Source organism: Fundulus heteroclitus, chromosome 6 (genome assembly GCF_011125445.2).
Source record: "Fundulus heteroclitus isolate FHET01 chromosome 6, MU-UCD_Fhet_4.1, whole genome shotgun sequence".
Taxonomy (NCBI): Eukaryota; Metazoa; Chordata; class Actinopteri; order Cyprinodontiformes; family Fundulidae; genus Fundulus; species Fundulus heteroclitus.
In genome coordinates this window covers 7,345,245-7,368,919 of record NC_046366.1, presented here as the reverse complement: position 1 = coordinate 7,368,919, position 23,675 = coordinate 7,345,245, and the positions used below count along the sequence as shown (strand labels likewise).

The following is a 23,675-nucleotide window of genomic DNA, read 5'->3' as shown; positions in this document are numbered from 1 at the left end:
CAGAGCAGCAATCTTTGTTGGCAGCAAAAGTAGGTCAAACCCTCTTTGAACATCTTTGCATATTGCCGTGCAAAGCAAAGCTGAAATAGAGGAGACACTTCAAGTGTGTTCAAATCTCTACTCTGATGTATGTGACTGATACTATAGCTTCTGCAGGAATGAACAGTCTTGCATAACCTGGTTGCGTAACGTCCCTGCTGTCATAAAATATCAAAAGCTAAATAACTAAATGAGCGAGCAAAAGGATATCCCGAAACACCTTTCCACACAAAACATGCAGCTATCACTGAAGCACACCCATATGCTGCGACTCTATTAAGCAGGATGAGCTTAAGCACTGGGGAGGAGCTTTCCTTTGAATATTTACCCATTTTTTTTTTTCGTGGGGATTGGTGCTGGTAATGCTCCAGATTAATGTTAAATACAAAACTAATATGACAAGTGCACTCCATACAGCACGGAATCATGTCAGCTTTGCAGAAAGCATTTCCATCTAAATGCTTGCCGACGCAGCCTGTAGCGGAGCGTTCCCCCCGTTTCCACCTAAACAACCCGTAGAGGCGTATGAAGTGCAGTGTTATTTACTGCCATGTAATCAGTAAATAAAATGAAGAGCATTAGGGGGGCATGATTTGTACGACAACAAATGAGCCTGTCGAAAGAGGGCGAGCTCTTGGGTTGTCGCGGGAGGCTAAATGTTTTTTTTGCTTTTCATTTCAGGGGAAACACGCAAAAGTTAGACTGAAAGGAGAAATCATCCAAGGTTTCATGTTTGGGGTGCTGGGGGTGGTCGGGTGGGGGCTGGCAGCCACAAGACAATCACTGTTACACAATTATCATTTTAGCAGCAAAGAGAGCTGAGGTGGAGCTATTGTGTAATTAGCATTAGCAGCAATGATCATTAAGGGGTGGAACTGAGAGCTTATTAGCGGTTAGCGCTGATGAGCCAAGTGGGCCTGTCTGAGCAGCGCTGCGCTGCGGGACGGAGGGGAAGAGCCCCTGGATCATCCTGTGATGGGATAGCTAGCCTCTGAGCCTGTGTGTGTGTGTGTGTGTGTGTGTGTGTGTGTGTGTGTGTGTGTGCGCACGCATTAACCCACAGAGTCTGAGGAGTCTAAAAGACGCAGCAGAACCACTAATCACATGAGGATGCAGCCGAAGGTTTACATACACCTGTCATGGAGAGGAATGTTGGATTATTCTGGGCTTTAATGATGTATCTGAACCATTATTTTTCTAGGGGGGGATCATAATACGACATACAACTTTACTGAATTATCAAAAAAAAAGAACAAGGGGCATGAGGGTGAATTACCCGCGGATTTTCTCCTAATCCACACAGGCTCCTGAATTCTAAACTCATGTTCAAATCTAAATACTCTAATTTGGATAAATGTGGCTTACCAAGTTGCAAAGAAACGGCACACTTTTAGCAGCCAGGAGCAATTTCCTGGCATAAATGTGGCTGAATGTTTGACCCATCTTCTTGGCAGGAATAGTAGAGCTCATTTAATTGGTTGATTTCCTGGCAGTGGCCTGGCTTTTACGTTTTTTTTTTTTTTTTTAAACAAGGGGTTTAGGACTGAGAAGGTCACTTAATGGTTGCCTGGATCTTCCATGAAAATGTCACTTTTGATGTATATCTGGGGTCATTGTCGTGTTAGAAAACCCAACTGCGTGAAAGTTTCACTCGTGTGACCCACGCTGTCAAGCTGAGATGAAAGAAAACTGGTCAGCGTGTGTAGGAAAACCCCAGGAACAACCAAGGCCTAAGCTTATCATCTACTGGAACAAGCTGTGACACCAGTCTAATGTTGACACCCTTAAACATTGCTACAATTTGATGTTGCCCACATAGACGAGCCAAGTCTCACTTCCGGAGAAAGGCTTAATGGCAAGACAATATAAAGGCTGACCTAATGGTCCGAGGTGAGGCTTTCAAAGCTATGAACTCTGTGCCAAGCATAGTAGCAGTAGTGTCACGCTAAGGATCTAATTCAAAGCCAGTGGTACTGATGCATTGCTCAGAAACTGTTTTGATCATACTGACCACTCTGAGATCTTTACTCTAGACCCTAGAGCCACATTCATTCAGTCCCAAACGCAAACACAGACACAGAGAGCGGTAGGCCACTTCCCACGGGAGGAAGCTGGAATCAAAGTCACAGCTTTTTGATGGCAAGACGACCACTCTTCCCATTGAGTCACAGTCCCCCCCAACACTTTAAATACAACTTCCTCTCCAGCTGTATGAGAGCCCATAGACGTGCATTTGACCCTGTCCAGATTGGAATAGAGAAACTCCACAATAATTTCCAACTCATGGATTCAAGAGTTCGACCGTTCAGATGCATCATTAAAGGAGCATTGCACACGTTTAAAGGTTAAACAATGTATTTTTTTCTTTCCCATACATGCTCTTACAATTGCTGACTTGTAAAATCAGTTTTCCTCTATGTATCGCAGTCTCCTCTACAGGCTCCATCAGTCAGTTCAGGAGAGAGTGATTCGGGTTGTATTCTCTGGGTGGGACACGCTGCACGCTCTCGTTCGCCTGACTACTTTGTTGACTCTCATGTTGACGCTGCCACTGACGCATTGCCGAGAGAGCATTTTATTAACTTTGCGGAAGCAAAACCGGTCATTACAGTCTTCAAACCAGTTGGGTTTAGAAGTCCTAAGGTCAAGGTATAAACAGTGGGGTGATCAGGCTTTTGTAGTTGCTGCCCCGAGACTCTGGAACAAGTTACCCACGGATATCCGCACTGTTACAGATATCGCTCTTTTTAGGTCAAAACTCAAGACATATCTGTTCAGGCTGGCTTTTAATACGTGGCAGTGGTGTGACAATTTCATTCTTTTGTTTCTTGGTAACCTTTCTGATTTTATTGTTTTCTATATTCTCTCTTTCTATTGTATGTTGTAATTTTACTCATTTTGTTAAGCACTTTGGACACCTGCTGGTTGCTGTAAAGTGCTATATAAATACATTTTGATTGATTGATTGATTGATTGATTGATTGAGAACATGAGCCAACGTCCATATTTATAACTTTCTTACCTCAGAAGACATTTACGCCTCTAAACAAAAGACCTGTGCAGCCACAGATGCTTTTCTCTCTTCTCCCATGCACTTACACAACACAGGTGTCCTTCCAGCTTGCCACCAAAGGAGGGGGCAAACGTCTGCAAACACCCTGGAACTTGCACAATGCTCCTTTGAGGCCCAGGATTAATATGGCATTTATGCAGATGACGTGTGTATTTAAACCTCTGACTGGAGCTCTGCAAGGTAAACCTCTTGACTCGGTTCAACGTCAAATTCTAAAAATTTCAATAAAGTGCTGTCGTGTTTAATGTTCTTTAACCAGAGTACAAGCTGCCTTGTGGGAAATTTCAGCGTTTGAATTCAACTCTGATCGGGGGGAATATTTAAAGTTTTGGTCAACGCACACTCTGAAGCGTGATGGCATCGATGCTGGCAGGCAGTCAGTCAGTGGGCTAAGATGGCGGCCCACAGCGGGCAGCTGTTGTGAAGCGAGGCGTGCAGGCTGGCGTCCTCTGGATGTCCTGTACGGTGGGCTCACGTTCGCGGGCAGCTGGCGGCGGAGCTGCGAGGAAGCAGCCGCCGACATGCTACTCACCCCTGATCTCTCGCAGTAAATCTTGATGCCGCCGAACGACACCGTCACGTAGACCCTCTGCTTGTGCTCCCCCTTGGAACGCGCTGACGAAGCCATCCCCTGTAAGGTGCATAAGGAAACGTCATGACACGGGGGAGATGAAGGGGTGACAGGGGTCGCTTGTTCTCCTGAGGCTCAGGTGAGGGTGAGAGCGGGCTGGTTTGTGATTAAAGGGGGTTCGCTAGAGGGCAGGCTTTATGTGATGGATTGGGGTTGGGGGTGACGGGCGTTACATAAGGTATGATTGGAGAGAATGCTCTTTCATCTGCCTTTTCATGAAGGGTCCCTGTCAGAGGCACATGTCAACTTGTGCAGTGAATCTTATTATTGCAGCCTCTTGAAGTAGGTAGTCGGCACTTTGACGTGACAAAACACAAGCGCTATCTACCGACAATAAGGTTAGATTTGCTGACTGAATGGATCGCGCCGCCGCCCGACCGGCTCGCTCCCGCGACTTCACACGTAGTGCTGACTGAACAACCATTCCAGCCTTTGAAGTATAATTTTTCCCATGGATCTGCAGCCGCTCTTTCTCCTTTTTTTTTTTCTTTTTTCTTCTTCTCTCCTGCGCTCTCGGCTCCGATAAAGAAAACAATTAAAATTTCCGCCGTGTTCCGTTTGATGCAACCTGTGAGCTTGACATGCCTTTCATTGAACGGCGCCCGAGAGAAAAATGGTCAGGAGAAGAAAGGCAAAGCGCAGCGATGATAAGAGAAGAAAGACTTTGCCTTATGAGCGGAGGCTACGGCTGACAAAGCAGCGGGTTCGGTTCTGATAAAGAAAAGTGCTTGACCTCTCCTGTGCAGTAGATAACTTCTACCTCCAAAGTCTTCCTTTTTTGAATATTTGTCCACTCTAGAGCATGAAATGTTATGAAACCGGACGTTTCAATCAAGTTGCACCCAAAATTTGAATGTACTTTCAATACTTTTGTGACAGACCAACACAACGTAGTGCATGACGAAAATGAAACATGGTTTTCAATTTTTTTTTTTTTTTGTTACGAATAGTGTGGTGTGTGCATTTGTATTCACCGTATTCCTTTGCAGGGTTTTCCTATAAGAAACCATTGAGCTGGAGCCATACACAATCATATTCAATAAGTTAGAATATGCATTTCTAAAAGGCCTGTTTGTCAGATTAAAAGTACCCTCTGAAAAAAAAAAAAATCAACCATTAAGCCCTCCCATTTCTGCATGAAAGATTTTGCTTTTTTCATTGGTATGATGCAATATTCTAATCTTAAATTTTGTGTTTTCATTAGCTGGAGATGGGGAAAAAAATTACAAATAACAGAATTAAAGGCTTTAAAACTTCATCTGTCTCTGCTTATCTATACAATGTGTTTCCCTTGGTAAACTGAGTTACTGAAACAATCAAACCTTTTAATAATATTCTAATGTATTGAATATGATTGTTGCATGATACAACAGGGAACAGCTTAAGAAAATGGAAGGACCAAGAGTCGACAAGCTTAGGAAAGAGGTGCAGTATGAGAGAAAGAGGTAATGTAGGTGGGCCCCAGAGCTGAAGGGTGTTGTCAGTCAGCCATCGGCTTTTCCATTTTGTGGATTAGTCCCAATGGCAGCGAGAGGCAGCTCAATAGAGACCTGTTCCCTCCTCTATCCCCTGTCCAGATAATAGCAGGTCTGTATCGACTGCTCCATTGACTGTAACTGGCTTCTGGCTTGTGACTGCTGGACTTATATGGAGGGCACTGCTGAAATGTCAGATCAAGGCAGCGAAAAGTTGTTTAATTGGACACATTCCCTGGGATGGGGTAAGGGTGAAGATTCGCTTTCCGGCAACGCTACTTCTCCTTTGAGGCATCACACGCATTTAAGCTCCAGAAAGCCAAGAGCGGAAGCTACTCAAACAAACCACGCATAAGTGTCTTCTCTGCGAGGGCAGGTTATCGAGCCAGCCACCTGTGAAGAGGCTTATGTGAAGATTTTCCATAAAAAAAACAGTAATTTAGCTTTTAATTTTCAAAAATGAAAAGAAGCATGTTGCTTCCTTCCACATAACACAAAGGTCGAATTGGTTTAACATGAACCACCGGTTTAAATCATTTTAGTTTTTTTCAATAAGAAATAATAATTTATCAATCGGGTCTCCGGCACTTTAAGCCCAAACTCAGAACAGAGCACAACTAAACAGGCGCCATGAATCCAGTCTTTTGTTTCCCAACTTGCACCCAAAATCCTTTTATAGAACGCACCTTTCACTGGATAGCTCCGTGTGGTTTAATCAGGAGGTTATGAGCAGTATCTTAACTGTTAATCGTTTTTTTTTATTGTCATTCAGAACAGGGTCAAGACAAGAGTTGACCTGCAGTAGACTTGGCCATGGTAAAACTCCTCAACTCTCTGAAATGTTAGAGCGGTTCTTGCAAACGCTGCTTTGGAAACTTTAAACCATCAACATTGTTGTTTAAACAATATAAGTGACCCAGAATCTTCAACCAGAAAGCTAATCTCTTTAAATCATAGTGAAGATGCTACGAAATTATTGATTGACAGCTCCTAAACTTGTAAAACAACAAAAAAAAAATCTAACTATAGTTTCAACGTTTTTCTACAGGATATGTTTCAGGAAAGCCTTGTGTGTGATTTCCACATTTTACTCAATACTGTATTCCCACCGGTCCTGGACGCCGGTGCTGTCCAGTCTGTTCTGTATTGATTCCTCCGTGATGAATGATGATACGATCAGAGATAGCATCGCCTTTCCTGGAATGCTGGTCTCTACTCTCACTGAACTAAGAGGCTAATATCATTCAACGTATTTTAATTATCCGTTTATTTCAACTTTCCTTATCTATCCTGATACATCTCGTGTGTAATGCCGGACCAGAGCTTTTTATTCACTTGTCATATACCTGGTACATTATTTTAGAAAAAAAGTCAGAGCAAGACAGAATATTTAGTGAGTTACAGAGCTTCCCTGTGCGTTAAGGGTATCCTGCTGCCACGTGGAAAATATAAAGACATGCGACGGTGATTTCTAGAGATGCACAAAGAAACTGGTTGCCTGACCAGTCCTGTTTGGGGATTGGCTGGTAAGAAGCTAAAAATCTGCTATCTTTCTGATCAGTAAACGCAACAGACCTAAACTGTAACAGCTTGCTCTGACAGCAGAACTATTTTGTGTGGAAGTTCAGAAAAACAGTATGCAAGTATGCAATTCTCAGTATAAGTGAGGCGTTTAAAATGAAGTAAAAAACAAAAGAAAAAAAAAAAACACAAATGGCGTAAGAAGTTTCTAGAAAGGAAACTGCATTCTGTATGGACATTTATCCGGGCTGTCGCTTAATTTAAATAGTGAGATGTCAACAGACAAGGAACTTATTGCTTCGTTTTATCCATCTGAAGACCCCATCCTGCATTTGAACTGCATTACATCATGTAGGTCTAAATGGAACGGTTAGGGTGCTTTTGAAAATCTCAGAATTAAAATGAAGGTTTAGTAACTTTTCAGGGAACATGTACTCCTGTTGGGAAAGTCAAACGCACTAACTCACAAAATGAACACATTAAACTCCAAAAGATGCTGAGGACAGCTTAATAGTCAACTCTGTACTCATCTTGCCTTTGTCTTGGAATAACATTGACATTGTGTTTAGCTTGAGAGCCGTATAACTGCTCTCTGTCTCTGACGACGTGACGTTGCCTCTGGTCCTCATTTCAATAATCAGCAATGTATCACAGAAAGGCTCCTTAATGCATTTGTACAGTCATAATAAATGAATAAATCAGTTAACAATGGAAGACATGATGGTAAATGTGAGCTTTTTGCTCGTTTGGTCCACTTCTACATTTTAAAATGTGCAAAAAAGAAAAAGAAAGGAGTAAATTAGACATACTGTGATTCAGTTTTATTTGTACAGGTACCCTGTATACATTTATAATGCACATTTCTAAAGATATTTACATTTTCAATTTCTTGAGAAAGTTTATTTACAGTATTTAAAAAGCTAAAATTGATATTGTCAGGTCTGACATGTCCAAAATGGGAAACTGGCTGTGTGATCTCAGTTCAGTGCATCTCTAATAAGTTATTATTTAAATCTAAAGCTTTATTTAACAAGACACAGGATGCTATAGAACCATCTGGGACAGTATTTTGGCTGTTGTCCACTTAAAATATTAGTGTGCAGTTTTAAATTTGTTATTAATTAGGTCAACACCTGGTTATGCTAAGACCCTACAAGTGTGTCACATAATTAAAACCTGGCAGGATTTCCTGTAACTCTTATCCTTGGGATTAACTAATATGCATAAAGAAAATGCACAACTGCTCGCACCCAGATTTTTTTATTTTTTTTTTGTCTGGCGCTATGGGGCTGAATTTGACCTGATTCACTTGCAACAGTCTGCAAAGAGCACTAGCCTGCCATAACGTTATCTGGGTCATGTTATCACAGTTTGCACATGTGCCACAAGTATAACAGCATGGACTTTGTTGTAAAAATAGCAGTCAGTGAGTGACACGAAAAAAAAAAAAAAAAAAAAAAAACACAGAAGAGACAGAATAATTGGGGGTAAGTTGGGGGAAATTTTCTACTTAAGTCTTAAACAGCTCGGAGCGTCTCAGGATAGTAAGCCAGTTTGCCTGTGAGGTACAAAAAAATAAATACCTGTGTGAATTAATGCAAAGGGCTCTGAGCTATACTAAAGGTAAAGCAGCTTACTAGAAGAGGGCTGAAGTGAAAGGGTGCCGTGATTTGGTGCCAAACAAACCTCTCAGTAGCTTTTTTTTTTATTTTTTTTCCCATCAAGCTGAGGCAAGCGAGGATATGACTGGGCTTTCCTTTGTTCCAGCAGGTCAGTCACAGAGTTTCAGTGAGTCACACAGGAGAGGACAGCTCCCATGACTCACTCAAAAAGACAATGCAGTCATGCTCGAGCAAGCCCCTTCCAGATCAGACTGCGATGATGAGAAGAACCTCAATGACCCCCCCCCCCCCCCCCCCCCCCCCCACACACACACACACACACACACACACACACACACAGGGAGATGACACATAAAACCAGAAAGAAACCTTCACCTTCAGCTTCATCATGGAGTCCTGGCACAGCTTGTCCCCGCGTGCGGCTGTCACCTCATCAATCCCAATCAGCTTGGCCTTGTAGCGCACTCCATCTCCGCGGAAACGCTTAATAAGCCCCGCCTCCGTGCGGTCCTGACCTGCATGGAAACAGTAAGAGAAACGGAAGAAAAACGCAGGAGACAAAGATCAGAGGATGAAGCGGAGGGGGCGAATACTGGAAATTAGGATGTGTGAGCTCGCTCCGGCTTTGACAGCTTTTAGTATCACGCCACGTCGGAGCTACCGTAGCGTCTGTGTGTGCATGTGTGTGTGTGTATTTTGTATAAATATTTATGGAATAGGAAATGCAGAGTGAATGGCAAATTAAATGTGAGGAGAGAAGACGAGGAGAAGATTGAACCTGAAATTGGAATGAAGTTGGGCAAAAGCTGGTGGACGAAATGGGAAAATGACTGGAACACTACCATGAGCTATTATATCACTCTGTGGGGCATTGAAAAACAAAAAAAAGGAGGCTGGGGGTGTGTGTGTGTGGGAGGGGGGATTAGGGGAGTGCTTGCTCTTCTACTGCACCCATGCCCGTGGTTCCCATGGGTGCTATTGCTGGTGACAAACCAGCTTGACTGGTTCCTATTGAGAGTAATTATCTCGGTCCAGCGATCGGCCACAATCCGCCGAAGCCCTCCCCGTGAGATGGATGCTGGGTGGCGGCAGGAGTGTGGTGGGTGGGGGGGGGGGGGGGGGGGGGACGACTGTCACAAGTATGTGGCTGGATGGCCTAAGGCTTTTCACTGACATGGCCCCTCCTCTCCCTCCCATCCTTGGTGCTGAATATTCCGTCTCCGCAGACACCCTGACATCTCCTTGACACAGACACCTTTCTCATTTTGTCAGCGCGCTGTCTGCCGACGCACCGTTTTGATTATGTGGAGGCGAGCCTTGGGCGCTATCTTGCACGTCAAAAAAATGTATACCGACCCCCCCCCTTATAACCTGTGTGGGATGAGAAAAGCAGGTAATCGCACGAGGAGACAGCGGGATTTCAAATCAAGGTTACCGGCACGTTGGGGAGAATTCTTAAGGCCCGTTCCTCGCTCAAATCTAGGTCACGAAAGCATCCGGTACATCAGTTAGCAGCACACTTAAGAGGCTGGCTAATCCACGCACGTGAAGTTGACAAGGTAGAACATCCCCAACAGCAAGTCAGGCGCCGGTCCAAGACCGCGCTACACCAAATGAGCTTATTCCACCCAAAACGTACTCTATTTCCAACTATGCCGCATCAAACCATAGGGAATTTCTTCTCCCATCCACGCATTTTCCAAAGGAAAATCAAAGAGGGGGAAAAAATAGAACAGAGCAAATTAAAGGGGCTTGTGCAAATGGAGAAAAAAAAAGAAAAAGAAATGTTCAAATGCAAGTGCATGTCTGGGATGTGCAACCCTCTCACTTATTCATGAGGCCACAATTCTCAAAAGATGGGGGGAGGGCTTGATGATTCCTCAGTCATTAAAGTCTCCAAGCAAGCGAACGTCGAATCTGGGTCTCATTCAGACTCGCTGCTTACTCCTTACTCAACCAGTGGATAATTGAAGCGTACACATCCCTCCTGGTAAAATTCCACAATCACAAAATTGAGATCACGAGTAATCGTTTCAGGACTTTTGTTCATTTTTGGTGTGCCACACATCCCGTACAATCCGTGTGAAATACTAGCAAATCTGCGACGGGCAGGGGGCAAAACACACGAAACGGGGAAAATACAATAGCTGAATAAGTGATCACATCCTTAAACTAATACTTCAAAACACTTTTGGATTTGGGTATAGCATTCAGTCTTCTGTGGTAGAAGTGTATCAGCATACATCTTGAGCCAAACAGCAGCTTTTAAACATGCCAAAGCTGACTGGCAGACCTTTCTTAGGTAGTGTGTGAGATGAATGCTCAAGTTCATTGTTTGAATAGTTAAGGGCAACAGATGTGTGTTTTCAGGCCCTGTCTCCATGCTGCAACATCATCTCTTCATTGTTAGGCCTGCCAGTCAGCTTTTGCATGTTGTTGTTTTTTTTTGTGTGTGTGTGTGGGGGGGTATTTCACTTAATTCTGTGAGAATTTAGATGTGTGTGTCCGGCCCTGTCTTTATACTACTACATCACAATCTCTCATCACAATCATTGTTTGGCCGGCCAGTCAGCTTTGGGTATTTCACTAAATTCTGTGAGAATTCTGTGAGATTTGTGCTAAAATATTAATAAAAAAATATGTTTTGAAGTTCTTGTCAAGTGTATTTTTCCCGTACATTTACTACACCTAAATAAGGAAATTAATTCTAGCTAAGAAAATCAGACTAGTTTTAAGCCTTTAAATGAACTGGTATCAAGCAAATTTGCCTCGTTTTTAAGCCTGTTGTATGCTTCTTATGAGCAAAAATTGGTTAGAGGATGTTTAATTCTAAGCAATAATGACTAATACATTAGAATAAATTGCTTAAAATAAGAGAAAAAAATCTTAACAAGTAAAAGAAAAAATACTTGATTTAAGTTTTTTTGGATGCTTATAACTTGGATATTATGTTCTTGTTTTAAGAAATCTTACCAAGTCCCATTTCCTTGCTCAAAATAAGCAATTTTTCACCTAAAACATTATCTTTTTTTTTCTTATTTTTTAGAGGGCCTTTTTTTTGCAGTGTAGCAGCATAACAGTTAACCTATTCTGAATCTCTTTTGAATTTAGCTCTGGACTCTGGCCAGGTCCCTCCGATTGTTGTCACAAGTAGACAACTCATGAACAATTCTCACTTATTCATGAGGCCGCAATTCTCAAAAGATAGGGGGATTGTCACAAGTAGACAACAACTTACAAGTAGACAATTTACACTTAGACGATGCTCGCTCTGTGTTACTCTCGGCCATGGAGGCTGTCGACAGGCTAATTTCCATCTTACGGTGTCATTAGTTCCGGAAAAAGACCCCATGTTTTAGTCTCTGTGGTCCTGGAACTTTTTGTATACTTCTCCTCACTGATACCTTTTTACAATTAGATCGTTTCAATCATTCATAACCTCTCTGCAAGCTGTGACTCGTAACAAAGGGTGCACATGAGAAAACTGCTGCAAAATCCGACCAGGACAGCCCAAGTACATCTCTGGTGCAACAAAGGATAAGTGTGAAGTTGAGAAGACTAAATGCAGAAATTCAATCCAAAGTTCCTTCAACAAAGTAGTTTCATTGAGTTAATACTTGGGCAACCAGATATGGCAGCTTTTTTTTTTAATTCTTTTACATTTTCCCAGTACAGGTTTTATTTCCAGTTGAATTGTACCGGATATATGTTACATGAAAGGTGGAAAAGGTTAGGAAAAATATTTATCATGGCCTAAAAACCTGCAGATCCGTGGTTCTTCCAGCCTCTGTTTAACAGGCTGGTATGCATGAAGCAGCCCCGCTTAGACACGGACGTTCAGAATTCATCGACAGACTGAATACGAAGATGACCAGCGAACGTGTGAGAGATGTTTCTGCTGTGATGATTGCTGTTGTTCAAACCGACCCTCCTGCTGTATCTACAGTCTATTCACACACTCTTAATCCACTCTCGCTTGATCTTCCTGACTCATACACTATGTAATGTAATGCAAAATGCATGCTGCTCCACTTGCATTTTAAACACAATCGGCCCAATTCAGAGCCGCTCACTCAGACGCTGCGTGCCATTTTGTTTCTTTACATGCAAGCGCGTGCCTTTTCCCCTCCAAATGACACTTTGGGAGAGATTCTGAGGTTCATACACAGATAAATCCTCCAAAAAAAAAAAAAAAAAAAAAAAGCGTGTCTCGCTTTGGGAATGAAGTCTGGAGTCGGTGTCGTAACTTGTGGGCGACGTGCTCTGGGTTCAGATCGAGAGGAGCAAGTGTGCTGTATTTTGAAAACTAAAGAGCTGAGGGGCATGCTGTTTTATGTTGCTGCACACTGTCAGATCGAAGAGGCGCGAAGGAAAGGTGTGTGTGTGTGTGTGTGTGTGTGTGTAAAGTAAAGGGAGGTGACACATATTCCTCTGGCTTTCTGGAAGGCCAAAGCCGAGTGGCCCTCACAACGATTTCGCTCCTCGCGATGGAGACTCACAGTTTGTCTGACCGAGACTTTCCTGGTGCGTATATCACACATGACACTGCTGCACACCAGCTGTTATAGAGTCCTGGTGCTCTGATGTGCATATACGGGGCTTTGTAAAAGTATTCACACCCCAACCTTTTTTACATTTCTTCACAATGCAAACTCAAGCTCTGATGCGTTTTGTGGGGATTTTATGTGACACACTTGAAATGGAACTGAAGGCAACAGGAGGAGAGAGGAAGGTGGAAGGAAAACGACTCCTGAATATAAAAACCTCAAAAGTGTGGAGTGCTTTTGTATCCAGCCTTCCTTTGTCAATATTTTTTAGAACCACCCTTTTACACTTTTGTGTCTTTTGAGGTATAGGCCGCTGCTGGCTTGGTGTTTCTAGACAGTGATATTGCTGCACCCGCTCAGTCAGATTGGACAGAGACCATCTGTTAACAGCCATTTTTAAGTCATACCACAGATTTTTTGTTGGATTAAGGTCTGTACTTTGACTGGGCAATTCTAACATATGAATAAGACTTATTGCAAACCATTTCATTGCAGCTAGGGCTCCAACAGGACAGGAGTAGGCTCCACCACTATATCCAGGCACATCTCAATCACATCAGTTTCTTCCCAGTAGATCGTCTCCCTCTAGTTTCTAACGATGATGGAAAACCTGAATAGTATAGTAAGGTTTTCAAAAATGAAGCTCAGACTGAAGAGCCAGGATGTCAGAGGAATGCGAAGGAAACAGCGAAATCCCCCATCTGACACCGAAGCTGTGCACCAGGACCATGGAGGGAACATTTACTGTTCGCCGTGCTCCATACTGTTTCAGGGCTCGTCTGTGATCACGTTGCTGAATGGCTTTCCTTGCCACAGCAGAATGGGGACAGCGAAGGCACAGATGGCAACAGATGGAGAGTCAGAAGTGCCCCTCCAGATACGAGGACTTGGCAACAGAAAAGTTTTTGTTGGGGATGCAAGCATCAAGGCAGGTTAACCTCGGAACCTTTCTGAGAGCGTCTCGTGGTGTCGACCGACCCTCCCTCCCGCTCCCCATCTGCCAGTGTGCACCGCACACCATCCTATTTTAATCTATCCACATGAAATATGCAACGGTTACAAATTTCTTCCATATCTCAGCACAGAGGACTGGATATTCCACAACACAAAAAAAAATAACACCAGGTATGCCCTGGCGGAGCAGATGCCTATAAGACGCGGTTAAGAAAATGGATATCTGAGAATAGAAAATCTGTCCCCACCATCTGCCTCCTCCATGTGTACAGCATAACCATCATAAGCCTCAGCAAACACACGCAAACGACATTAACGGCAGCTGATGTTCCCTCGTTCAGCTGCACCGATGTTAAAAATTGCTCCATGGAACACAGTAGCGACGTCCATGCTTATCGAGCGATGGCTGAAGCAGTTCTGTGCTAATAAAGAGATCCACTTAGGTTTCCCTCGCAGTCGATAGGTCACCCGCCTGCAAGCCGACTTTTATGCTATGTGCTGACAGGTGTTGGGCCAGGGCAGTCGCTGGATCAGAACTCCACAAGGCTGCTAGTTCACCAGAATAAATGGTAGCTGATGAAGAAACAGAATTTGCTCACATGTGTGAAACTAAGTCAACGCTGGACGCTATGCTGCACTCAACTGTCTATTATGACCTTTCCATTTGAAACACATACAGAAAAACATACTGCCTAGATCCATCATATATATATATATATATATTTGCAAAAGCCAGCCATCAGAGAGGCAATTAGGTGAACACTATGGAAACCTTGCAGCCAGATTTGTCAGCTACACTGTTGTGAAACAAAATAAGGATATTGCACTTTTTCTTTTCACTACATAGAAAAAATACCGTTTTTATGTTGCATGCCAAACATCTGCATGTTGTGAGACCTGCAACCAAAGTCATATTCCTTCATCGCCCACACATGGTCAAAAAAAGCTGATTCTGATTCTGCTCTAGACAGACACAGCACCTACACACTTCAATTTGCTGCAGGCGTTTCTATTGAAAAGGCCATTGTTCTGTAGAGCAACTTATGTTGGTCTACACTGTAAATACACCTAGATTTATAGATAAGAAGGCTAATAGGAGATTAAAGGTAAAAGGAAAGTGCATTTTTTCTTGAACCACTCTGAAGTTTTTACGTTTGGGGCTGTTTTATTATGGCAGAAACCTGTTTTGCTCTTAGCCCTGCTTACAGCAGTTTAAGAACTAATCTAAAAAAAAAAAAAAAGAGTTATCCAGTGCAGGTAAGAAACTGACTGACACAGAGTCAAACTTTTCTCACATCATCATGTCCTCACAAAAATGTATTGGAACGCTAATCAAACAGTGGATGCGAAAAGACAAAATAAAAGAGAAAAAAAACTGGTATGTTTAAGTTAATCAAAAACTTAGCGTTATAATCACAAGGGATAAATGCATTGCAAAGCCTGCATAGTTAATATGATAAATTCATCCATTTTCTATACCTACTTAATCCTATTAGGGATCAAAGGGGTCCGCAGCTTATTCCTGCAATGAGATTGTGAGAGGCCTAGGCTATACCATATATTACAGCACAAAACAGAAATAAATGAGATAAACAACGTGATACAAAATGCCCTCACCTTCTAACAGCAATTTAGAATTACAAATGGACCTGACCCAATATATGATTTTGATGGTGAGAAGGAACAGGGTAAGCAAAGTTTTGTGTGCAAAGTCCACACAGAAAGGCAGCAGACCCGATTAAATCCGGCCCTGTCCTACAAGTGTTGTGACACTGTTTTCTATCTTGCTTTGTGTGCTGCAATTTCCTGAAATTCAAGAAATTGTGAGGAACACCAAGTCTGGTCAGAACTTTGAAATATCTTTCTTTCGACGCGCTCCAAATTCAGAATAGAGCAGATGTACTGGAATCAAGCGTGTGAAATTCACGTTCTCCTGCCTCATGACCGCGCGTTACCTTCGCGATATGACGTCACTGTCTCATTCTATTTAGTTAGTTATTTCATTACAAAGAATCAACGGACTCTATGTAATGAAATTCCAATGTGTTGTGTGCCCCATGTGATCCGATCATCATCAGCTGAATTATTCTGAAAGTAAGACTACCGTCTGTTTAACTGCCAGTTTTAGGCATCCCGTGTTTTGAAGTGAATTAATCTTTATCAATACAAACAAGTGCCTACACACTTCATTTTGAGGTAGGTGGTTCAATTGAAAAGGTCATTGGTCCATAGAGAAACTCATATTGGTCTACATGGTAAATAATCACAGACATCAGGCTAATAGTGGCTCATCCTTGATGGGAGAATAAGGCAACAGTTGGGGGTGGAGTTCACTCTGGGCGGGACTTTAAAGGCCGCCATTAGGGGTGGAATTCAAGATGGGATTTAAGATAAGGAAGATAAGGGTCATAATTATTTATCCAAGTGGGGATTTTCATCCATCAGCCTGACATAAACGACCTGCTATTCTTTTTTTGCAGCAGCACCCTTCAAAAGTCAGTGGTTAGAGAAACCACGTGCGCTGTGCATCTCCATCTGATGAGGTGACTGCAGCACTTCAGAATTTTTTAAAGCAACACATTTAAGTCTCTAAATCTAACTTAGACAGTTTGTCATCATAAATCTTTGAACAAAAGCGCCAGGGTGGTAATTTAGACACAACACTGACACATTCAGTTGTCATTGGACTGATGGAGAGTAGAGAAGGTGTGAAATGGATTTTACAGTATGACAAATGACTTCTGAATTAATCCGCTCTTTTCTCTATCCGTGGTCTCCGCGAATAGAGATGCGTGGAGCTCTACAAAGTCACAGAGAAATTGATATGCTTTTGGCATCCGCTTTGAAACTGGCCTGTTCTGACACAGCAGATCAGCTTTAAAAAAAAAATCTTCTGCCCCTGGGGTCCTCCAACTTTGTCCTCACATTTTCTTTCTGTACCACATGGTTTCTATGAATTGCCATGAAGGGATAATTCATGACATTTGAAATTGGGTGCTGTTAGTAGGGTACAAGCACTAAATATTTTACCAGCGGTAGATAACACCCTGAAGCAAATGGCTGTTCAGGAGGGACCAAAACCAAAGCAGACTTCTATTGCCTTAATCAACTCCAACTTTAAAAATGTCATGGCGGTTTATGTTGACACTCTTAAGAACCTTTAGGCCTTTATCCCATTTTGAATTGAGAGGGTTATTGAACAGAAGGCATTCATTATTTACAGAGAAAACGGAGGCGGCAGTGTGTCACCAGGGGTCTTCCTGTGTGACGCAAACAGAGAAGGCAGCTTGTGGTCAGAGTAATCACTTGATCTAAAAGTAAATTGGTAAATAAAATTAAACTGTTGTAGCAGTTTAAGGGGTTCTGGTCATTTTGCCTCTTCACCTTTATGTTCCTTTGTAGTTTTGGTTGTTCTATAACTGAATTTTTTTCCAATTACAATATGCTGAGGACTTTTATGGGACATTAGTGACTGATCATGACTCTGTTTAAACTGACAGTCACTTTAAACTAATTTTCTATATTTGACTCATCAGTTCTCTGTGTGCTGACTCCAATAAATAATATCTATCAGCAGGTGGTTGCTCAGAGTTATTCTATGATTGGGGTAAAAATCTGCAAATGGACAGAATATATGGTGTATAGAGCTTTTCTGATCATACCAACCTCTCAAAGGGCTTCACGCTAGAGCCACATTCACCCAGTCACACACAAAAACACACACACACACACATTGATACGTCGATACCTACAACAACAGGCATCTTGTCCTTAAGTGCCTTGCCCAGGGGTACATCAACATGTGGCAGGAGGACACTGGAATCAAACCCAAAACTTTCAGATTGCAAGATAAGTACTCTACCCACTGAGCCACAGAGGTTCATCTGGTATACTTCAGTAAAGTCAATCGGTCCAGACTGGAATCATAACCCCATTAAATGGAAATAAAGGTATAAGTGAGATTCAAGCATCAGTTTTTTTTATGCTACACTTTGTTTACAACCTGGGGGAAGGAGGAAATGGTGATGAGTTAATACAAAAAGGGTGGACCTATTGGCAAAGGAGCTAATTGACCTGGGCCCATTTTAACTAAACACCGTTTCATGATCAAGACACTTGATCATGAAAGATGCACTTTTTAAATATGTTATGATGCTATTCCTTCACCAAAGTCATGGCCAAAGTGGTATTTTGCTTGATTAATGCATGTCTGAGTAATCCTTGGGGATTCTGTGGTCTGAGCAGCAACCCCTCCCATTCCTGGAAAAGGAGTGGTTCATTACTGGTCTACTATAGTGGCCATTACCCGCCCCCTTCAGGAACTATCTACCTGACGCCCTTTAGCAACTCACTCTTCACCAACCTTACAAAGCCCGGTGGAACGGTTGCTGTCTTATCATACATGAAATGAGCAGTGTTCATACAGCCCGTAACATTACTAGGAGTTAGGAAGATTTAAATATAGTCCGTCTCAGTCCGTGTGTCCATCTGCAACGCGTTTCTCCCACTTTTTTCGACAAAGGAGCAATGGTGCATACTTGTGACATCACTACCAATAACTTAGGCTGTTTCAAAGAGACATCACACAGTTACGACTGTCACAGACTCTAGAGCGACCCCACATGGGGAGAGGTGGCATCACAGTGAAGGCAAGTTTCTTTCGGGTTGGAAAGATAGCGCCAGAAAACAACTAATATTTCATAACAAATAAATGCTCTGTAGTGCCGAAGGGAATATTTCACCACATATATGCCTCCAGTTGACTTTGGAAGGCTTGAACACAGCATGATATATAACCTTTAAATTTAAAATGCCTCACTATTCTGTTGGACACATGTTCTGAGTAGGTTCTAAAATGGAAATCATGAGTCCTGTTTCCTTTTTCAAGATGGTCGAAGTCCCCTTTGGTCTCGGCCCCTCTCAGATTACCTTTACCTTCCGGGCGGAAACCATTTAGATTTCTACCAAAAAAAGGAATTAAGAGACTGATGTACTGCATATAGCACATAAACCCTTTTAAAAGAATCTCACTTTGAATGTTCTGAACTATCCCTGTTTAAAGCGGAGCGGAAGAACACAAAGAAGGTGGACAGTCCAAACTTGAACAGACAACGTGAAAAAGGGTCTTTCGTCTATATGCAGCCTCAGTTCCCGGCTCTCTCATTATCTCTGTCTGCCACTGGTTTGTCCTTTTTGAAATGTTTCTTGTGCACATATTACAGTAGGACAGCAACAGTTGCTATGGAGATAGAGTAAAGTCACACATGAAAGGAAGTTTTGTAGATGTGCAGAGTGGAGCTTTAGCTCTACAGGGCCGACATCGCCGCTGTACATCCCCGCGAGTGAGTGCGTCCACCATCACATTAATGTTCTGAGCTCATCTCATACCCATTAGAATTGCATGAGAAGTAAAGGGCGGAGAGAAAACGCAGCACAGGATGCATTAGAGGATCGGGCTGGGATCTATATTTAGCCATTAGCTGGGAACTCCGCGAACAACAAAGCTAACGTTAAATCCATCAGATATCAGGACTGGGTAATTACTCATTACTGAGAAGTCTGTTATTGTGCTCTAACCCATTTCAGGACGTTGTGTCAGGGAAAGCTAAGCGTAGCCGAGAACAATAACATAAAAGGTGCTTATTAAACCAGGATTTATTTCTTGGTGGATGACACTGTTATCCTTTGGGCTGGATGGAGACTGCAGGGGTCAGCCTGAGTTTTTTGACATTTACACCCCACAGCTTTTTTTTTTCTACCTAATCTCTAAATTACTTTGATCAAGCCGATGTTTTCAGCATTGGGACAAATAACAAGAGTGATAAGCTAAGTAATGAAACATCATCCAATTTTGCTAATGAGGGAACTTATTACGGCTACAAAGTTGAACAACTTAGCATCCCTGGTAAAGATATACTAAAAAATTATTCTAGTAGCACAATCTCTCGCACTGAAAAAAAAAATAGAAAACAAATCTATCTTTAATTGGAGCACATATATATGCTCTGTGTGTGTCTATTTTTACTTATAACTGAATGAGAATTTGCTTTGCACATTTTACTAATAAAGTGAGTACTTTGATGTAAAGTGAGGCTTTTTTCTTGCCCTAACTTTTTTCTGGGCTAGGGTGGGTTTAGGACTAAGGTGTCAATTAGGTTAGCTCTGTATTGGTAAAGGTTAGGTTTAGGGTCAGTAAGTTTTTAAAACAGAGAGAGCATATGGCATATAAACCAGAAAGATAGTGGTGATTAGAATAAGTCACAGCACAAAGGGATTAAATGTGATCCGGGCCTCTGGACCAGGACTCACATTCATATCTTACATGGTAAGAACAATTAACTATCCAGGGGGTCTGGTGAGAAGTAAAAGATAAATAGTGGAAATTACGTCATGCCTCCTATTAAGCACGGTGGAGGACCCATGATACTTTGGCCTTGTTTCTCTTTCAAAGGCCCTGTGAATCTTGACATCCTCCATGACATAATAAACTCTTTACACGACTGAGAGATTGCAAAACTGATCTGGTGGATTATCGTAAAGTCCGTATAGGTCAACACTGAGTCTTTCAGCAGTTCTGTATAATAAGTCAGAACATATGGCCAAATCAACACAGAACTGGGTTACCAGACCAGAAATTCAATTCAATTCAATTCAATTTTATTTATATATCGCCAAATCATGAAACATGTCATCTCAAGGCACTTTACAAAATCAAGTTCAATTATATTATACAGATTGGGTCAGATTATACAGATTGGTCAAAAATTTCCTATATAAGGAAACCAAATGAACCCTCTTCTATGGCAATCACGGTCTCCAGACCTAGAGACTGTAGAACACCTGCGGGTGGAGCTGAATAGCAGAGACCATAACTGTGAACCCAGAACTCTGAACAACCCAGGGAACTGGAACAAAGAAGAAGTCAAAGACCAGTCTCTCAGTTTGTTCCAACCATTATGACCAGTGACGTTAGAAAAGCTGGTGCTGACTTATTATGGTGAGTGGTGTTATGGTGAGTGAAGGGTCGTGGGCGCAGATGAAAGTGGATGAAGCCGAAAGAACAGAGCCAACACACGCACACGTTGAACGCTAAATACTAGTCGAGAAAGTGTGAAGGAAACTGGTTTAATTAATCCAAGGAAGCCTATTATATGTGAAAAAGAGAGCATTTTTCATACAGCAGATGTTTTTCCTTTATTTCATCTATCTTTCCTTGGGGAAAGCAGAGCAACAGGATCTACATGAAGAACTGCTTCCCAGTGATTTGGCCTTTACAGAGAGAGCTATGTCACACGCACACAGACAAACCTGCAGACAAACCTGCACTGCAAACTGGGACTTGAGTTGTTAAAGACATTCCTACCTTGTTGTGACTTTACAACAATTTCCAACTATTACACAATTGTCCTCTGACAATAGTTCACGGTTTGACAAGAAGTTTTGAGAGTACACTTTAACAGTTCATGTTTTTTTTTTTTTTTAAAGATTGCTGTATTTCTTTGTATAGACCAGCCTTGAGAGTTGTCATTAGGAGAGGAAAGTCAGAAAGCATTATGGAGCACATTTACCTGCGTCTGGTTTTGGTTTTGTCCTTGATCCATTTAGACAGGAGCAAAAACAACAACGAAAAGCAGACATAGTTGATCTCCACAATTATATCATACCAATCTGGTCTGCTGCTTCCTGACAAAATAAAAGGAAACCATGTTTTATATGCAGAACTGTAAAAAAGTAATTGCCCCTCACAGAATTCTCCTGTTTGTCGCTTTTCCTGTCACATTTACATGGTTCAGATTTAGAAAAATGGTAACATCAAAGATAAAGTAAAATACTATTTTCAAATGATAATTTAACTTATTGAGGTACAGACCAACCCAAGCCAATCTGAGCTTATGTGAGCATGTAATTGACCCCTAAACCTAATAGCTGGATGTTTCACCCCTGGCATTAACAATAGCCATCAAGCTTTTGTGATAACGGTCAGTGAATTCATTACATCACTGTGGAGAAATTCAGGCCCACTTGTTTTTGCAGATTTGTTTTAATTCATCTAAGCTGGAGAATTTTTTTCACAGCCTTTTTATGGTCGCATCAGATCATCTCAGACTAATCATTTTTGAGCCGTTCAGATAAGGGCTTGCTCGTCTGTTCTGTCCTGCTGCATGATCCAATGGGCTTGAGCTCAAGGTCACAAACCGAACCCGACATTTTCCTCCAAGATTATATGGTGGTGATGAAAAAAAAGCATGTTTCTGCGAATCAAAACCAATCTGCCACTCTGCTGGTCCCAGTACTGAACAGGCAGACAATCAGACTACCACCACCATGTTTGACTGTCGATATCATGTTCCTTTTTTCTGAAACGCTGTCCTGGGATGCACGCTTTATTCTTTCCAGTCCACAGAATTTACTCTCCTCCGCGCCATGTTGCCTCCGTTAATGGGCAATGGCCTTCAATGTGGTTTGCTCATGTCTCAAAAATTCAGATCTGGCCTTCTGACCTTTCCATAGGGATGCATGTCTTGAATTTCCTTTACATATGTTCTCAAATGTCCTTACATCAGGGCATGATGATTTTCTGTTTTAGATCTTTGAGCCTGCTCCATGTTGTCAGCCAGGTTCTGTGTAAGTGTTTTCTGGATTCTATACATAAGGCAATAATCAGGCATTATTATGAAAGGCATTGCCAATGAAATTGATTAATTACAATTAATTCATCATAAAACCAGGAGAGAACTGCATTTTCACGGGATAAGGCTGGTCTGGGTGGATTTTTCTAAACAGTCTTTTTTTAATGTGGTTGATATCTCTCTTAATCTGAAATATGTTAGTGTGACGAATAAAAAGCTAAACCAGAATAAATCCATAAGGAGGCCAATACATTTTTTTTCCCAGACATGCCATGAGCCCCAAACTGGTTAGTGTTCCTCATGTAGAATGGAGCTAGAATCATCATGCAGCTACCCTACACATCAATCTGCATACATTTATTTTGCATGCGGTCTGTACGCAGACCCAATTCTAATTCATATGGATCTAAAAAGCATCTTCACTGGTTGTGACAAGGGCGCCTGGAGCACATAATTAACATGTTAAAGCCAGAGGCTGATACTTTGTGCCGATAGCCCCCTCTCATGAGTCGTCTGGCAGTGCAGTCAGTGCGGCTCAGCTCGCTCCCCCACCTCTCCACTTAACTCAAATCGATGGTCCCTCCTCCAGCCGAGCCATTTATCAGAGCAATCCGACAGAACTACTGAAACAGCCACTGAGGACCTGGCCTCACGACCTTGTTACAGCAAACTCACAGTAACCAAACTCACTGAGCTGGCTGAAGGAGCTTCGCTCAAGGATGGAGAGATGAGGGAAAGGCTACGGAACGAAGACGCGGAAGGCAAACAACAACGCTCCTGCTGTTTTCGTCGACCTCAAACAGAATCCCGCTCTCTGTACCTCTGTGTGTCTTCCTGTTCAAAGCCAATCCCATCCCCAGTGCCATCTTTTGGAGTGCAGAGGATGCCTCTTCCAATCAGATCACTTATGCTGTTCACCACGGCGACACGGTGTGAATTACCCTGTCCGTGACACCTGAATCACGGCGCCGGCGAGCCCTGGGGCTACGCGGGATGGCTGTTACTACTTCTGGATCCCCGAGATGAGACACGAAAGCTCTAAGCAGACCCGACTGAGTGACGCTTTTTCCTCCATGTTGTCTGAGGTTATTTAGCTCCATCCATAACAAGGTGCACAGTTATGTTCACTGCCTGTCAGCCCACCAAAAAAGAGCCAGCTTATTCCCAGCCCGTTTCTTTCTTT

General features: G+C 42.4%; 1 protein-coding gene across 2 annotated transcripts in view; it reads right to left on the bottom strand.

Annotated features, from left to right (window-relative positions):
* LOC105925246 (disabled homolog 1) overlaps nucleotides 1-23,675 on the bottom strand; it is a 73,307-nt gene that overhangs the window by 19,444 nt on the left and 30,188 nt on the right. For both annotated transcript variants that reach the window (XM_036137957.1, XM_036137958.1), the window contains exons 3-4: nucleotides 8,737-8,876; nucleotides 3,645-3,743 (exon numbers count right to left, since the gene is read on the bottom strand). In XM_036137957.1, coding sequence (XP_035993850.1) covers nucleotides 3,645-3,743; nucleotides 8,737-8,876 — 239 coding nt within the window. The remainder of the gene's footprint in view (nucleotides 1-3,644; nucleotides 3,744-8,736; nucleotides 8,877-23,675) is intronic.